This window comes from Rhinolophus sinicus, linkage group LG10 (genome assembly GCF_036562045.2).
Source record: "Rhinolophus sinicus isolate RSC01 linkage group LG10, ASM3656204v1, whole genome shotgun sequence".
NCBI lineage: Eukaryota > Metazoa > Chordata > Mammalia > Chiroptera > Rhinolophidae > Rhinolophus > Rhinolophus sinicus.
The window spans coordinates 77,260,127-77,277,356 of record NC_133759.1 but is presented as its reverse complement, the minus strand read 5'-3'; the positions used below and the strand labels follow the sequence as shown (position 1 = coordinate 77,277,356).

At 56.1% G+C, this 17,230-nt stretch overlaps 1 protein-coding gene across 7 annotated transcripts in view; it reads right to left on the bottom strand.

The window, feature by feature from the left end:
* JADE2 (jade family PHD finger 2) overlaps positions 1–17,230 on the bottom strand; it is a 48,607-nt gene that overhangs the window by 11,109 nt on the left and 20,268 nt on the right. For all 7 annotated transcript variants that reach the window (XM_019740277.2, XM_019740278.2, XM_074313522.1 and 4 more), the window contains 6 exons: positions 14,755–14,912; positions 10,142–10,302; positions 9,240–9,451; positions 7,888–8,055; positions 6,071–6,187; positions 4,465–4,929 (listed from right to left, as the gene is read on the bottom strand). In XM_019740277.2, the coding sequence (XP_019595836.1) occupies positions 4,465–4,929; positions 6,071–6,187; positions 7,888–8,055; positions 9,240–9,451; positions 10,142–10,302; positions 14,755–14,912 (1,281 nt within the window). The remainder of the gene's footprint in view (positions 1–4,464; positions 4,930–6,070; positions 6,188–7,887; positions 8,056–9,239; positions 9,452–10,141; positions 10,303–14,754; positions 14,913–17,230) is intronic.

Below are 17,230 nucleotides of genomic sequence, written 5' to 3'. Positions count from 1 at the left end.
TGGAGAGCAAAGCTGTGGAGTAGATGTGGCACCGAGAGGCCAGGCCAAGTATGGCGGATGACACTGGACCAAGGAGAACTCAGAGGGGGAGGGACAACTGGGGTATTAAGGGCATCAAAGTTTTTCAAAACCAATGGCACATTTGACCGTGGCAACTACTGCTGAGAGGGCTAGGGGCCAAGGATAGAGACAGAACCACTGGGCACAGCCTGGCCTTGGGGGCTACTGGTCCTCGTGGAAGATTCTGGATTAGGGTTGTGGCAGGAGCTTGGCCAAGAAAATAAGAACAGTGAAGGATGATGAGAAAGGAGAGCTGGGGAGAAATCCATGCCTAGAGGGAGGTAGGGAGGGAGGACTTCTTTTTGAAGATGGGAGAAGGTGAAATAGATTCAAATGCTGGTGGGATCCTGGAGACGGAGAGGGGAGGAATAAAAGAGAAACTCGTGTGCTGTGGAGTGTGGACTGGAAACGGACCCCTGAGGGGGAGGGGAGGAGATGGGAGGAAAGGCAGAGAATGCACACAGAGGGCTCCCCTGGCGCAAAGTTGGAGGGTTCTGGTCTGAGGAACAGGAGGTGTGCTAAGAGATGGGGAGCAGGAGTGGAGACAGGTGGTGGGTTGGGAGCCCAGAATGTTGCTGGCTTGGGTCCTGCCAACACTCGGGGGGGGAGGGGGCATGCACCTTCGGAGACCCACCTGCTCACTGCTACGGGCTTGCTCCTGGTGGCAGAGAGTGGCTCCTATTGGGTGAGACTCTGCCCGAGGTGTGGCCTCTGCATAAGGCACAGGCAGTAAGCTAACGCCAGGTGGGGTGGGCACAAAGAAAACAAGGGACAGTGAAGGGTGGAGGACCTGGGAGGCAACTGCGCAGGGAGAACTGGAGGCTGTGGTTAAGGAGGGGAATGTGGGGATCTGGGGACCAGGGAGTGATTGGGGGTGGTGACAGGGTTTGAGTGGGACGGGGGCACTAATGGGTGGGACGGGGGCACTAATGGGTTAGAAAGTCCAGCAGATGGGAGAGATGGAGGTTGAGGGGCCTGGCGGCAGAGGCTGCCCAGGACGAGGTAGGCTTTGGTGGGAGGCCAAGCAGACCACCATCCAGGCACTGAGGATGCAACGAATGGGGTGTGACAAATGGACACGGAAGTAGGGGCGGGGGGGGTGGGGTGGTGGCAGGATGTTCCTCTCTTGGGAGAGCTATCGGAAATGAGGCCTGGGGGAGTTCCTACATGACTGTCCTGGGGGGAGGGTGTCTGAGAGCTGCCCCTGCCCTCTTGGCCCCACTCAGGCCAGGTCAGGCTCTCGAATAAACTCCTGGTGAGCAGAGGCAGGGCCATGGGCTGTGAAGACCTGCACAGCCTGAACTGCCTTCCCGTTGCTAGGGGACGCCGGCCGAGCTTGTCGGGCTGATGGTCGGTGCTGCAATTTTTTTGTCAGCTGTGAACAACTGGGAGGCTGCAGCGGCCATGCCTTCCAGAGCTGCCTGCCAGGGCTGAGGCCTACAGCTGAAAGGTTAGGAAGGCACACCTTCTGGCAGAGCAGAAAATGAGGTTTCATGCTCATGGCAGCAGCATGGCCCTGGCTCCTGCTTCTCTCAGCAAAACCCCAGCCTGGACTTCAGGGCACATAAATCAGGGAGGATGCCCCGTGACCTCCCTGGCCCCGGCACCGGGCCTGCCTTTCGGTCCTTCACGGACCCCACTGTCTATGAGGCAGGGCAACAACAATAACCACCACTAACAACAGAGAGTTCTGCTTAGAGTCGAGCTTCTGCTTAGAGTCGGCTCTGTCCTTCACTGTGACCAAGGTCAGCTCCATCCTTATTCCAATTTTACTGACAGGAAACTGAAACTCAGAGAAGTGGAAACTGAAATTCAGAAGGCGCGGAGCTGGGAAGTGCTGGAACTGGATGCAAATCCAGGCCACCCAAGGCTTCCATCTCAACTTGTACCCTGCCTCCCAGATGAGTCCAGTGCAAGCTGGTCTGGTGCCCAGTCGTAAGCACTGGGCCATGGTCAGAGATTGGACCTACTGGCCAGGCCACCAACAGTCAAGGGTCTTTTCAGAAAGCCACCCCTGGGGCAAGGTTCTTGGCTTTGTTCACTCACTGCAGTCACCAAGCATGGCTGTGAAAGGCCCCGAGGCTGGACCTGGAGCGGGTAGACCCAGGTGGTTGACTCTTCTACTCCCTTACCTTCCTCCCAGCTGGTGCCACCAGCCCAGGTCGGTGGCTGTTGGAGAAGCAGCACTTTACTATGACAGGGCCCTCCTGAGCCCTGAGAAGCTGCACTGGCTTAAAGCCAGCCCTGCCTCCTCTTCCTGGAGGAAGAGTGGGTGGGCTCACGCCTGGCTTTGGAGGGCTCTGTCCCCTGACCAGAGGGGTCTGTGTGGCAGCTGACTGCGTGGGAACCCCCGAGCTGGCCTCAGTAGCTCGCTGGCATCCTAGCCCTTGACAACCCTGACCCCTGGGCTCACCTGTACCAGCTAACAAGGGGTGGGGGAGAGGTTCAGGGACTGATACAAGGATGCTTTTATCCAGGAATGTACAGAATAGAGAATAAGCCAACAATCCTCTTGCTCACAAACCCCTCCCCTCATTCAGGCCCAAATTCAAGTCAAACCCTAGAACACACACAGACCTCTAAAGGCTTCCTGTAACTTCTCTCTGAGTCCCATTTTTCTCATCTGCTCACTGGGGCTGGCAGTATCTACTTCTCGCCTCCTTTTTTAGGGTAATGATGAAATCAGTGAGTCCACCCCTGTGCTCCCCATGCAGCCTAGCCAGCGTCAGGCACACTGGCCAACCAGCCCAGATCAAGGACGGTCAGACCTGATGGAAACAGCAAGAGTAAAAGCAGGTGTTTGCGCTGGCGATTCGGGGGTGGAGACTCAGGGATGGCCAAGAACAAGTGTGGCAGCACCTTTGGTCCCAGAAGGATTCCTACCTGCTTGTCCTGCCACAGGAGACAGAAGGCTGGGCTGCCTGGGTAGTGGTGGCTGCAATGTAGGTGGACCTGCCCTCTGCCCTGGCTGGAGCCAGGGACATCTGGTGCCCTCCTCCCCCAGCCTCTCACTTCTGACCTGGTGTCAGGCTGACTGCCAGGCAATAAGTTCCCTCCCAGGCCAATAGGGTAATTTCCTCTTGATCAGGCGGCAGGGCAGATGAGTGGGGTGAAGGAAGGTGAGGAAGCCAGGTCCTTTCAGAGCCTCCAACTCATGTCCCCCCCCATCCCCCCACAATACACCTGCAGAGTTGCTCTACTTGTTTTATAGACTTGCCAAAAGCTGCTGTCTCAGGTCATACAAAGTCCCCGCCCCAGGGCTGATTCCTCACATGGCCTGTGGAAATGGGTCTGTACCCATGGAGGACGCTGTGATCAGATCCCACGTGTTCTGAGCCCTAGAACTGAATGTCCCACAGAGGAGAGGCCAGGACAGCACATGAGGTTCAGAGGACTGGACCAAGGACTGCTTCCTCTTGGGTTGCCCCTAACCTGGGGGTGGTACTTTATCAGCTGGAGGTGGCAGGGGAGGGGTGCCAGAAAAGCCAAGTTCAAGGGCACACCGCATAGAAGGCAGGACTCCCTCACCTTTCTCAGGGGAGTAGGAGGAATTGAGGCTTTGGGGGCCTCCATGCTCTCAGACAGCAACTCTCACTGCCCCCCAACCTCCACAACCCAGCCCCAAACCATGGAGTCTGCATTCCTTCCTCATCTCACTCGGTCCCCCAAAGCCACCACACTAGACCAAGCCAAGATCACGTCTCCCCACACGCAGCTGGGGGATTTCAGCCAACCCTCTACTCCACCTGCGCCCTGTGATTCCTCCTCTGGGGTGAGTGTTTGGAAGTTGCAGCCACAGCAGGACAGCCCCTGTTTAAAATGCTTCTGCAGCTTCCAGACCACTTTGGTCTACCCAACTCGCCCCCTCCTTCTACCCCACATAGGCGGCTGCTGGTCTCCGGCCCACCCTCACCCCTCCACTCACACCCTTCCCTCCGTCCAGCCCCCCTGGGAGCCATCACACCTGTATTCCCTGCCCTGGCCCAGCACATACCTGTGGGCTGATTCAACTCGCACAAGCACCGTGGTCCCTCCCTGCTGCCAACTCTAAGCAGAAGCTCGCGTGTTGGGACCAGGCAGGGCCCACAGGGGCCACAAATGGGGCCGGAGGCCATGAGGAGATAAAACCTGGGTCCTTGCCCCAGCTCTGGTGTCTCCCAGCTCATGACCCTGGCAGGGCCCCCACGCTTCAGCCGGCCTTTGGAAGGGCTGAGACAGGAGGGACTCAGACGCAAGAGCTGGAGCCTTCCTTGCTCTGCAAAGTTAAGTTACCCTGACACTGTCTGGGACCTGGAGCCCCTCCGCCACTGGGCCAGAGCTTCCAATTAGCCCTAGTGAGCCACGGCAGTGAGAGTGGGGTGGGACGGCCTCCCGGGACGGCCAGCAGGCAGCAGGGGCACTCACCCGCTCCAAGTCCTGCCGCAGGTGTGTGAAGAGCTTCAGGCGGCGGTACAGGACGTCCTGTTCCTGCTGGGCCAGGTTGTCCACCTCATCGGTCTTGGGGGTCAGCAGTGGCTGGTTAGCATTGGCTTTCCTCTTCAGCTTCCAGTATTGGTAGATGAAGTCGACCAGTGCCTCAGCCAGGTCCAGGCGCTCGGCCACCTCGGCCGGCTCCACCAGCTCGTAGAAGTCTTCCTCCAGCTGCTGCAGCCGCTGCTTGCGCAGGGTCACCTTCTCCAGGTCCTCACCAGTTGGGCTGGGCTCTACAGGCTCGGAGGCGGGCTCACTCCTTGGGCCCCCATCACTGTGCTCCTGGCAGAACGACTTGAACTTGACCTCATCATTGTCTGCTAATATCGTCCGCATTTCCAGGCCATGGTCAAAGGCGCATGTGACATGGAATGCCGTGACGCAGGAAGGCATGGAACACTGGAGGGACAGGAAGGGCAGCGTCAGGCATGAAGGGATCCCTGGCGGGAGGGAAGAAGGTTGTGGGCATCTCTCAGGGTTCCAAGAATACGGAATGACCCTAAATAAAATGGCAAGGGCTCCCAACATCCCGTGGGGTATGGAGGGAGCTATGGCAGGTGGGAAAGGGGAGCTGCAAAAGAAATGGGGTTCAGCACCTTACAGCCTGGGGAAGTCAATAATCAGAAAACTGAAAAACCCTTCGGGGGCAAGCTGCATGTCCTTTGGGCAAAAAGATTTTGGAATCAGAGGCATCAAAAGAAAGGTTGGCAATGGGTCACTGCCTCCTGTACTGCAACATTATCTGAGATGGGGAGTCGTGCCCCTCCTTTGTCCTCTCGGAGGAGAGGCTGACCCCAGGCAGCCAGGGTCAACTCAGGCCTGCCCCTTCCTCCCCGTCTCAGATGGCGGCTGTGGGCAGCTGGCTGATCACGGTTTCAGCAACAACCCATCCAACTACTAGTGACCACTTCTGCTGTACTCATACGCCATTCTGAAAGTCTTACAAGTGGGTGGAGGCACACCTAGTGTCTGCTGTGACAACTGTTTCCGGAGAGAGGAGAAAGGATGTCCCCACCCCAGCCTATAGGCCAGCAGCATCTGTGTCACCCAGGAACGTGCTAAAATGCAAGTTGTCAGACCTACTCCAGACCTACTGAATCAGAACCTCTGCGAGTAGGCCCAGCCATCTATGTTTTAACAAGCCCTCTGGGTAACATTGATCACACTAGAATTTGGGAAACGCTGCTGTCAACAGACTAGTGTGGCCCTGCCCTGTGCCAGGAGAGCCTGTTAGCTGAGCTGGACGAAACCCCTCCCACATGTCATGTCTGATGCTGGCGGGGAGATCAACGTATTTGGGGCAAGTCTGAGTCTTCAGCACTCCGGAGTGGGGGGGTGGGCGCAAGGGGGAGCCTGGGTTCCCAGGCCTGGACCCCTGTGCCCAAGGAACTCCCCCCAGGTGGGGTTTTGACTCTGGTCCCAGACACAGGTCCCCTGCGCCCATCAGTGGCTCTGTCTGTAGCACCACGGGGGTGGGGAGTGGCGGCAGCTGGCTCCTGCAGGGGCTGTGGGGCAGCAGCAGGCTGAAGTGGCCGTGTACCTGGATGCAGGTGCCCGTGCACTCCTTGCAAAGGCTGCAGGACAGAGCCCAGCGGCTGGCTGGGATGTGCGAGATCTTGGTGATGGGCTCCATCTTCTCGGGGCAGCCGATGCTGACCTGGGCAGGGCAGAGGGAGCTCCGTCAGGATTCTCGTCCTCAGCCTGCCCCAAGGGGCCCCGAATGGGGGCTGTCTGCTCAAGCCAGGCAGGGGGCCAGCGGGGCAGTAAGAGAGCCCCTGAATTGCAAGTGCTTCCTGACAGTCTCAACTGTCCACTGGGTGCCTTAGTGTGTGCTCACCTGTCACAAGTCTTACACTGTGTGTGTGACAGGAGTGCACTTCAGTGCATGTAACTGACTGTGTGTGTGCCTATGACTATGACTGTGGCTCTCGAGACAGACGCTTGTGCATGTGTGCGTGCGTGCGCATGTGTGTGTGCGTATGCACACATACAGATGAGTACATGCAAGGTTCCTCTGTCCTGTACCTCACGCCTTTAACAGCGTCTTCAGAGTTCTTATCGTAACTTGTATTTTTTATTTGTTTTTCTGGGCAGCAAGGAAAGTCCCCAAGACAGCATCTCATCTTGCAGGCCTCAGGGCTTTCCCGGCCAATGGGGATGTGTCTTCCTTTAGTCTCCTATGGGGACAGGCCTACAACCATGCCCAGATTTCCTGGGTACAGCCCACCCCTCCCCACTGCCCAAGCCTGAGGATGGAAGAAGGGCCCCTGTGCAGAGATCCTGAACCAAAGGGCCCCCGTGATGGGGTCCATGTTGATTCTCTCCGCCCCTTCTGTGCCCAGCCTAGGGTACACTCACAGGGAGTCCCAGCCTTCAAGATGCTGATCTGGGAGCAAGCAACCATTGCTGATAGAACTATCGTCACAGAAGCCTGCAATGTGGGTCCCAGCAAGGACCTTCAGACTGGGAGCCCAAGAAGGCGAGGGCCACCTGCTGATAGGGCCACCTGGCTTGCTTCTGTGCACAGGCAGCCTTAGAGTGGGCCCTCATTCTGGGTCATGGCACACAGCAGGGCTGGGGCTGAAACTGACATGTTTCAGTATTCCCCATTTCAAATAAAATTGGATGCCTTCTGGCAGCCCAGGGCCTCTGCTAACTCACTGTGGGCGCAGCCTGTTACCCACCATCCGTCCTTGCACCTAGCCCCAGACCAAACCTCACTCCTGCATCCAGCCACAGCCATAGCGCAGGCCCACTCTCTACCTTTTAATCGGGCTCACTGCCTGATTTGCTTTCAGGTCAGCTGGCTTTTTTTTTTTAAGTGTGTTTTCCCAGGACCCATCAGCTCCAAGTAGTTGTTTCAATCTAGTTGTGGAGGGCGCAGCTCACAGAAGCCCATGTGGGGATCGAACCAAGCAACCTTGTTGTTAAGAACACCTCATTCTAACCAACGGAGCTAATCGGCTGCCCCTGGTTTATTTTTGTTTTAAACAGGCAGCTTGACTTCAGTTGGGACCATTGCCTAGATGGGGATGGCCTCACAACCTGCTTTCCCTGTAGTCAGCTGCCTGATTTCTGTCTAGCTCTGACCTACCACTGGAGCCCCCGCCCCCAGTAGCCCCTAATCCCATTTTCCCATGGAAACCATCCCTGAGTTCTGCCCAAGCGCATAAGCAAAGTTCCCTGGGGGGTTGCTCTCCTAGTTCTTCCCAGGCTCAACACCCGAGATACCTCCTCCATTTTATGTGGGCCCATCACCTGCTTTTCCCAGCGCTCTGCTACCTGAGTTCTGAGTTCCATGCAGACCCACCTCCCCATGGCTGTTCCCCAGGGCCGCCCACCCCCATGTTTGCCCACCTCAGGAATCCATAGAGCGCAGCTGACGTGCACCCACTTGGTCCCACTTCTGGTGGGTTTCAAGGCTCCTCCTCGCTTGGGGCAGAGCAGGCACTTTGGCTGGACACCCAGGGCACACGTCCGGCACAGCCAGCTGCCTGTGGGTACCTTGAGGATCCCGTAGCATGCCTAGGGAGAGAGCAGGGTGGTCACGAGTCAGAGGCACTGGCCAATCTGCATTTGGTCAGCAGTCAGTGGCAAACCGTCCCAGCCCCAGCCCGGAGCTACCAGGCTCGGCAAGGAGACCTGCTGAGGGTTACTGTGCAAGGGCTCCTCTCTGCCTGTGTTGTCACCATTTCAGTCCTTTGTGAAGGGGCTCAGGTCTGCCCTCTGCTGGGAAGACAGTCACTTTAGCCAGTGGTTCCTCATCAGTGATGGACTTCAGAAGTGTCCAGGAACGGCCTCAGAGCACACATTTTGGTGTGTACGTGGCCTGAGCACAAGGAGCAGAGCTTTCATTGTTTTTCACAGGGATCTGTGAAGCGGGCTCTTCCTGGTCATGCCTAGGGATTATGCCTACTGCCTACCCACCCACCAGCCAGGCGAAGCCCCTCTGAGTTCCCCAGGAGCTATTTTAGTAGCAGTGGGTGGCGGGAGGGGGAGAGGGGGCTCAAAGTCAGGGCCAGTGTGGGTCCACTGTGTTCCAGTCAGGTCTTCTGCAAATAAGGCCCAGAGATGCTCAAGACCTACAGCCTTGGGCCCAAGATCAAGAAGGGGACTGGTCAGGCTGGATGGATACAGTTTCTAACACCAATAACAGTAACAGATACTTATGGCCCTTACGATACTGTTCTAAGCAAATAACTCATAGGAACTTAATCCTCACAACAACTTACTTTCACTTATAGTTGAGGAACTAGAGGTCCAGAGAGGTTAAGAAACTCTCCAAAGCCACAGAGCTTATAAAATGCAGAGCCACCATCTGAAATCAGGCAGCCTGGCTGCAGTCTCTGCTCTCAATTACGACACTGTGCTGCCTCTTTGTAAGTTCAGGACAGTGACGAGCAGGAGAGGAGGGCAGAGGGCAGGGTGTTCACTGGGGAGAGTGTGAAGAGGCCAACAGGAGAGGACAGAAGGACCATCCAATGGGTGTTTACTCAAGTCTGGCTGATGGGCTGAGCCAAGGACCCCTGGGTGTCCCTGGCACCACAGGGCACTCGTGCCAGTCCCTTCCTTCCCCCTTGCCTTCCTTCTTAGGGGCCCATGTCCATACTGCTGCTGAATACTACAGCCAGGAGGACCAGCCCCAGGCAGGGGCCAGCATGGGAGGCGTGTGAGGACAGTGTGGGTAAGGGTGATGGGGGGCTGCCCACCTGGTGTACGCAGACATTGCATTTGTCACAGAAGACCATCTCATTGCCATCTTCACCCTCGGGGGAGCGGCACACGTCACAGACGACATCCTCATCATACTCGATGCCCAGCCCCTCCTGCGTCTCGATGGCCCGCACCATATTCTGGTGGCACAGCGTCTCCAGCTCCTCCAGCACACGCTCTAGCGTCAGCTCATCCAGCTCTGGCCTCTCTGTGAGGACAAGGGACGATGTGAGGACCCTGGCTTTTCTGGGCAGATATATAGGGGGGTTTCCACTCACCCACTACGACCTGGGAAAACCTGTCGACTGCCATTTTCAGCACCACTGTCTGAAACAGAATAGGCTGGACCATCCGATCTCAAAGGCCTGGGGCCTGTCATGGCGCTCTGACTTTAGACAGCCTGCCTGTGACCGCACACACATGTATATGCAGATAACATGGAATTATCTCTGGGTTGCAGCTGGCTCCCTGGGGAATCCACTGCTTGTGCTGGGTACGGGGCGACCTCTGAAGGTGGCTGAATGTGATGGAGCTGGCCCTACTTGAGACATGTTAGTGGGCTCCAACCAACTGACCTGACCCCATCGGTCAGCCTAGAATCACCTGTGTGCTCCCTCACTCTTCACGGAAGTCACACTTATGTTATAACAATATTCCCAAGAACTCTCTCAATAAACATGCTATTATCACCCTCACCTGACAGCTATAGAAACGGAGGCACAGAGACACTGAATAACTTCTCCAATCAGTAATGCTACAGAGACTGTCTCCCCAGATCCATTCGGTGCCAAAGCCCAGTCACGGCTACTTCCCTCCTGAGGGTGAGGATGCTGGGGTTCAGGAGAAAACCCTGCCTGGCCTGCCCCCAACCCCATTCTCAGCCTGGCAGGTCACCTACCCATCTCCTTGAGCTCCGAGTTGATGAGCTCCAGCCAGTAGGCGTCAATCTCGTCCAGGTCATAGCGGCTGCCCCCTGGCCAATCAGGCTGGGAGCCCTCGCCACGTTCGGAGCTGCTAGGGGACACCTGGGAGAGGGGGCCTTCCAGCGGTGGGAGGATCCTAGGAAATCAAGAGGGGGTGTCATGAGGGGAGGGACCCTTGGCCTGCTCCCCTCGCTGGGTCTGAGGGCCTCCAGTGAGTTGGCTGAGGTGCTGGTGGGCAAGGGAGGTATTAAGACTACGATGCAGGGCCCACCTCCTCCCTTCCCTTCTTCTACCTGCTCCTCCCACTTGCCTGCCCTGCAGTCTCAGATGCCTATGAGTACACAGGACAGGAGGCGGAGGGTGTGGGGCAGAGTGGGGGCTGCCCCACAGCCCCTGCACACTCCACAAACCCCGTCCTGCCCAGAGCACACTCCTACTGCCTCTATCAGGGCACCTTGGCTTCATGAGCTGGACGTGCCCTACTCAGGACTGTAAGACGCATTCCGAGGGCAATGTCGGTGCCAGCCACTCTGGAACAAATGGGACGGAGCAGGGGGGCTCTAGGTCCTTCAGCACAGCCCCAGAGGCTGGGGAGAGGCCAGGGGCTGTCCCCATGCCCTCACAAGCCCTGGCCCCCTCCCTCACCCACAGCCTGAGGGGAACTGAGGCCAGGTCTCCTTTGGGGTGAGGGGGAGTCCTCCCTGGCTACATTGCTGCAGCCCAGGGTGGTCCTTTCCATGTAAAAGGTCTACTGCCACAGCGGACACATCGTGGCCCACACAGCATCCTTCCCCCAGAAAGAACATTACCTGAGCCATGAGTCTCTGTCTGTAGTGCCCACCCCGCCAAGACAGAAACCTCCTCCCCAGGATACTAATATGCACCTACTAGAGTCCCAGGACCACACACCAGGTCAGCCCTGCCTTGGGCCACGGCTTTCTCTGAGGCAGCCTGGAAGGGTCCTGGCTGCACAGCGTGGACTCAAAGCCCCACTCCACCACTTATTGCGTGATTCTGGGGGCAAGCCACCTAACTTCTCTGTGCCCCAATGACTTCATCCAAAACATGGGCTAATAAGAGTAGTATTTACCTTCCACAGTTGGTGTGAGGATGAAATGGATGAGTACCTGTCATGTCCTTAGAACAGTGCCTGACACACAGTAAGCACTAGACATGTGTGAGTATGTGTGTTAAGACCCCTGGGTTACCACTTTGCTCCTTCTGAAATGGAATAGGAGGGCTTTTGCCCCAAGAGAGCACAGTTTCCCCTCTTGGCTCAGTGGTGTGCTGCCCCTCAGTTTCTGATGCCAGCTCTTCCCGACTCACCGGTTGCCATGGTTATTGCTGCAGAGCCTGGCCTCCATCTGGCCAGCCCCGCTGGGGCTGAGAGGCCCCTCACTTGCCCGAGAGGCCTCCTGGGGTGGGAGGCAGGGCTGCCAGGGGCTGTGACTCAGCGCAGACTAGGGAGGGGAGGGCAGGGCCCTGGATGGCACAGACGGGGGCGAGCTATGAGGAGGGCTCCCGAGCTCCAGGAAATTCCCCAGATATTGGCAAGAGGGACAGGAAGGATGAAGGAGAGAGGAGGAGCAATGGCCAGGAGGGAGGCCCAGAGGCGGTTGAGAGGGGCAAGGAGAAAGGGAAAGGGCTTAGGGTCACCTTCCCCACACAGAGGCCCAGATTAAGGAAAGCCTCAGGTAATGATAATGGCATGACTCCCTCCACCCCCAATAGTCATTCCAAATAAAAGCAAGACGAATACTCTTAGTCCTACGAAATTCTGCCTTTCTTCATGAGGCTCTTCATTGAATGAATACATTCTTTTAAAAACACAGACTGATTTTGTTGTGCCCCTGCTTTGTTTGTGGCTCAAGCATATGCTTCGTCAGGGTTCTGAATGCGCACTACCTACTGGCATAACTACCCACGTCTGTGTCCTCAGTCAGCTGCCACATGGCCAGAGCTCTTGGGGCCAAGATCACATTCCTTTCTCCGAGAAGCTGGGGTTCAGGGGCTCACCCCATTAAGGCATTTCCTGTGCTTCCTGGGCCTTTCACCTTCATCCATGTGGCCTCTTCTGGCTCTGACTATGGAGGAAATTCTCCCACCAGGAATGGACTGTCCTGACCCTACGCCAAGGCTGCAGCCAGCAGGACTGAGGTCAGCTGGGAGGTGTCCGAGGGCTGGGCTTGGATCTGGGGGAGGGGAGGGGTCTCTACAAGGCCAGATAGACAGCAGAGGGTGGTATGGCTGTGGGCCGAGTCTTTGGCCACACGAAGGGAACAGGGTAGGGCCTTGCTCCATTCACAATCTGGGGGCAAGACAGATTCTCATTACCCACATCACTTTCAGACCATGAGGTGGGCAGACCTGCTCAAGGGCCAGGGAGAACCCGGCAAGGAGGGAGGGACAAAGTGGGCAGGGGTAGCAGCTGGGGGAGGGCTGTCAGAGCCAGCATGAAGGGTGATCAGGATATAAGCTTCTCTCTGGGCCTCACTGGGGCAACCCAGGGCTTGTTCCGTGGCCTGTGATTTCCTGGCCCAGCCCACCAGGCCCTGACGGTCATGCAGGGGATTCCCCAGAATTTCCCGACTTCCTCATCTATGAAATGGGGACAGTAGCATGTACTTTATCGGGCTAATATGATAATTAAATGAGAAGATGAACATAACAGGCTCAGCACAGTAAGTTCTCAGGAAGAGAGTTCCTATAACAACTCTGACCATAGTGGCTACCACGCTGGCTTCCAGGTGCAAGCTGTGCAGTGGGAGGCACCGAGGAAGATGGAGGTATCGGGTGGGAGGGAGACAGGGGATGAAGGGGCATGGAGAGCTCTCTAAGAGAGCACCCCTCCTGCTTCCAGCTATCTTCTGGATAACCGGATAAAGACCAGGGACAGGCCAGCAGTGCCTGGCTCCTGTCGGCTTACAGCAGCCGTGCGTCTGCGGGGGACGCACCTAGGAGAGCCAGAGCTGTCTGAACACGTGCTCTCCTCTTGATGTCAACAGATGAAGCACCGGGCAGGCAGACTGAAGCCAAGCTACTGGTATGGAAGCATCTGCAATTAATTACCCAGGCCAGCGGATGTTTCCGGAAGCACCTGACATTGACATCCAGGAGCCGGGACAGCCTGCTGGGCCAAGCCGAAACGGGACTCGCCTCTCTGCCCAGCTGGTGGCCCTTCCCCCTCATCACCCTGGGCCCTTGGCCTGTGTTTGCTCATTCAGTCCTCACCACCACACCATCAGGCAGGTATTATTCTGCCTGATGACAGAGAAACAGGCTCAAAGAGGGCAGTTACAGGCTTCAATCTGCAGAGGCGAAGGTGTGATCTGGCTGGGAGCTTGACCCACGTTCCTGGCCCTGGGCAGGGGATGTGGAGAATAAATTCTTTCTCCAGATCTCACATGTACTCCCTTCCAGAGAGGCCTGGAGCTCCCTAATTCTCAAAATGCCCCAGACAAGGGCTGGTAAGCACTCGGCCCTCAGGAGCCACCGGGGGGTGGGTCTGCCCAGGACCCAATCCTCACCAAGCAGGGATTAGCCTGCTTCGCCTCTGTAATCCCATGCCCAGCACAGGCCTGGCACCAAGCAGACACTGGGTATCTGTGAGCCAGTCATAGGTGTGGCTGCCAGGAAGCAACAGTGCCCATGTCAGAGGAGGTGACAGCTGTGATCTTTGCCCCAGGCCTGGTCAAATGGGCCTAAGCAAGAGCCACGGTGCTGCCAAGGCCAGAATTGGGCTGCCAATCACAAACTGCCCCGCCCTGGATGGGCTGGTGGGCGGGGCAGGCCAGAGCAGCAGGCCCCTCTGCCCTGAGACATGACTTGGAGGGTTTCCCAGGGCGCAAAAAGAAGCACTTGGATGAACTCCGCTGTTGGAGGCAAGGCCCATGGCCACAAAGCCACCTCCTGACAACAGCGTCAGGGGTCTCTCTGACTCACAAGCTCAGAGAAGGCTCAGCCCTGACCCAGTGCTGGCAGGTGCACTCCTCAGAGGCTGGTCATAGCAACTGCTTCTCGAGCATCTGCTGTGTGCACACGATTCCCTCCCACTAAGAACTCCTTGTAAAGGTTTGAGAAGTCAAGAGCATAGCTTTGACTCCCTGTCGTAAGGCCTAGTTAAAAGCCTGGTAAGATGTGCTTGTGGGACCCAGTTTGGATGGACATCAAGCTAATTCATGGCCAGTTTGTACCAAGTACTTCTGTGCCAAGTGCCTTTCCTGCATAATTTTCCTACGTCTTCTTAACTGCCACAAGATGTAGGTGTTACTGTCATCATTCCCATTTCAGAGACATGGAAATTGAGGCCTAGAGAGATTGTACTTCTGACCCAAGATCACACTGAATGTGAGAGGCCATGTAAACCCAGGCTGTCTGGCTCCAGAGCTGAGCCTAAGCCTAAGCCCTTAGCTTCAAAAGTAAACTACAAGTATTTCTGGAACGTTTCAATGGTTTATGGGCCAAAAGAATCTAAGACAGAACAGAGATGGGCTAGACAGGAATCCCAAGACCGACAGGTCCCTTGTTGGGTCCTAGCCTCCCCTTCATCCCCTGCCTGTGGTCCCCATGCCCGGGCTGACCGGCTCACCTCACCACGGGCTCTGGAATGGCCTCTGCCCCGGCAGGCACCTGCACACCTTTCTCCCATTCCTGCCGCCACGGGTCCGCCAGGATATAATAGTCATCCGGGCTGAGCTGGTACGAGTCTGGGATCTTCATGGCTGTGATCAAGTCTGTCCGGAAAACCTGGAGGGAGCAAAGGTGCAGAGAGTGGCTTCAGACTGCGTCCGGCTGGTGTGTTCCCAGGCCAGGGGAGGAAAAGGCAGATGCAACTCAAGTGGGCAAAAAGCCCACTCAGTGAAAGTCAGAAGACAAGACAAATGCACCAAGTACAATAACGCATCTTCTCTGAACCCAGCACAGTGCTTTGCACACAGCAGATGTTCAGTAAATGTGCTGATGTGTTCTGACCTGTTAAAGGACAGAGTTACAGTGATGGATGTGAGTGGACCTCAGAGGGAAGAGGAGAGGCTGGGAAAGGCAAAAAAAAAAAGTGGAAAAATCAGATGGCAGAAAGGTCTCTGTGAATAGAACACTGCCATTAAGTGACTGTTCAAGGAATTTCTGTTGAAGGTTTAAAATTATGTTTATATAGTTGCAGTATGAAGAGTACAGGGCACCAACCCCAGGTAAAGGAAACGCCAGGGACTTGTACAAACAGCTGAGGGGAGGCCGGGGTTTGGGGCAGCCTAGAGAAAGGCTTCCCATTGGTCAAGGTCTCCTAAGTCCCTCTAGAACGAGGACACCATATCCCGGGCTGCCGGGGTGGGGTGGGGTGGAGGAGGGGCTCCACAGTTCCATCCTCTGTGGGTAGGAGGAGGGGATGAATTCCTCTGTCAAGCCCATTCAAGTTTCCTCAGAGCCAAGCAACACCCTCCTGCTTCCTCTGCACCCCAGAACAATCTCCAAACCCAGCCCCAGCGGCACCAGCAGCGCCTCTCCTGCCCTGGTTGCCTGACCTCCCTGTGGCCTCCCAGCAAGGGCTGCTGCGGGACTAGCGGGCAGCTCCAGACTATGACTTGCTCAGGTACCAACTTTCCCAGTGATCACCACAAGTTAAAGAAGAGTTAGCCTCACTGAGACAAGAGAAACCACTTTAAGGAGTGCTCCAGGCCTCAGACCAAACTTGGAACCCACCCCTCCCAGGAAAAGTCAGCACGTGCTGGCCTTCCAGAGGCTCCTGACAAACCCATTCTCGGTAACCTCTGCCTGGTGGGGGCCCAATTCACCGGCTGTGTGTGTGTCTCATTTGAACCTAGGGCCATAACAGCAAGGAAACAACGGAAATGGGTGCACCAAAGGGGGTTCAAGGCGGCATCTTGCAGAACCCTAATTAACGTCTGCATCTTGCTAGAGAGGGCTCTGGCTTGAAAAAGGTCAGGTTTTTTGAAGACTCTATTTGCCAATATAATTTAATGGTTAAAACTAACACCCTAACATTTAATTAGGGTGCCAGTGTGAAAAAAAATTAAATGAGATCACGATTAAATGCTAATTAAACAGAAGATGGAATGTGGCGAAGATTTTATAGCCCTGATAATTTGCATATCTTATGAGGAAGCTGTACCACTGACACAAGAACACAAACTGAGGCACTTGGTGCTTTTGTGGGGACCTTTCCTAGCTGCAGCCTGGGCCAAGCCCGGCAGGGCTGGGGCTGGGGCTGGGTTACTTCCCTCTGGGCCCCAGTACAAGACCCAGCAGATAAACTGAACCTCTGGTGAACTCATAACTGCCTCAGCATTCTCCTGACTCAAGAAAGCCAAGGGCTCTCACAGCCAAAGCCATGCTGCTCTGATGCCGCAGTGAACACCTACCTGGAACAGCCCATCGCCCGGTCCCAGAAAATCCGAAACGTTTTGCTGCTCTCTCATCCTGGGCTACAGTTTAAGTGCCACCTCCTCCGAGATTCCTTCCTTGATCGCCCTGCTTCAGAGAGCGCCGACCGCCCAGCAGAGCTATTTCCCATCCCACCCTCCTGCTTCACTTCCCAGCACTTTCACTTCTGAAGATTAACTGGTGTACTCATGTTGCTTGTTTCCCATCATCTCCCCTGCCACACCTGTCCTGTTCTCTGCTACATTCTCAGTGCTTGGCATGGAGACTGGCACATAGTAGGTACTCAGTAAATAGTGAATGAGTGACTAACTGAATCAATGAATGAATGGGCCTCTCTGGGGAATTATCTGATGAGTCTGAGGCCCCCAGCTGGTTTTCAGCAGTGCTTGTCCAACTCCCATTAACAGGGTGAGACACCTCGTGGATCCAGAACTGAAACTCCCAAGCACATGGACCTGAAAGGAGCCACACACAGCTTCTGGTGTGCAGGGCTCGAAGCCTAAGGACCAGGGTGCGGCCCAAGCTGGAGTCGGGGAGACTAGGGTGCCAAGCACACCAGCAGGGAAGTGGCCCTGACCTAGGCACAGCCTGGGCACTGAGAACTCAGCAAGAAGGGATCCCAGGCTGAACTGGGTCAGGGAGATTCAGGAGAGAGAGAGAGAGAG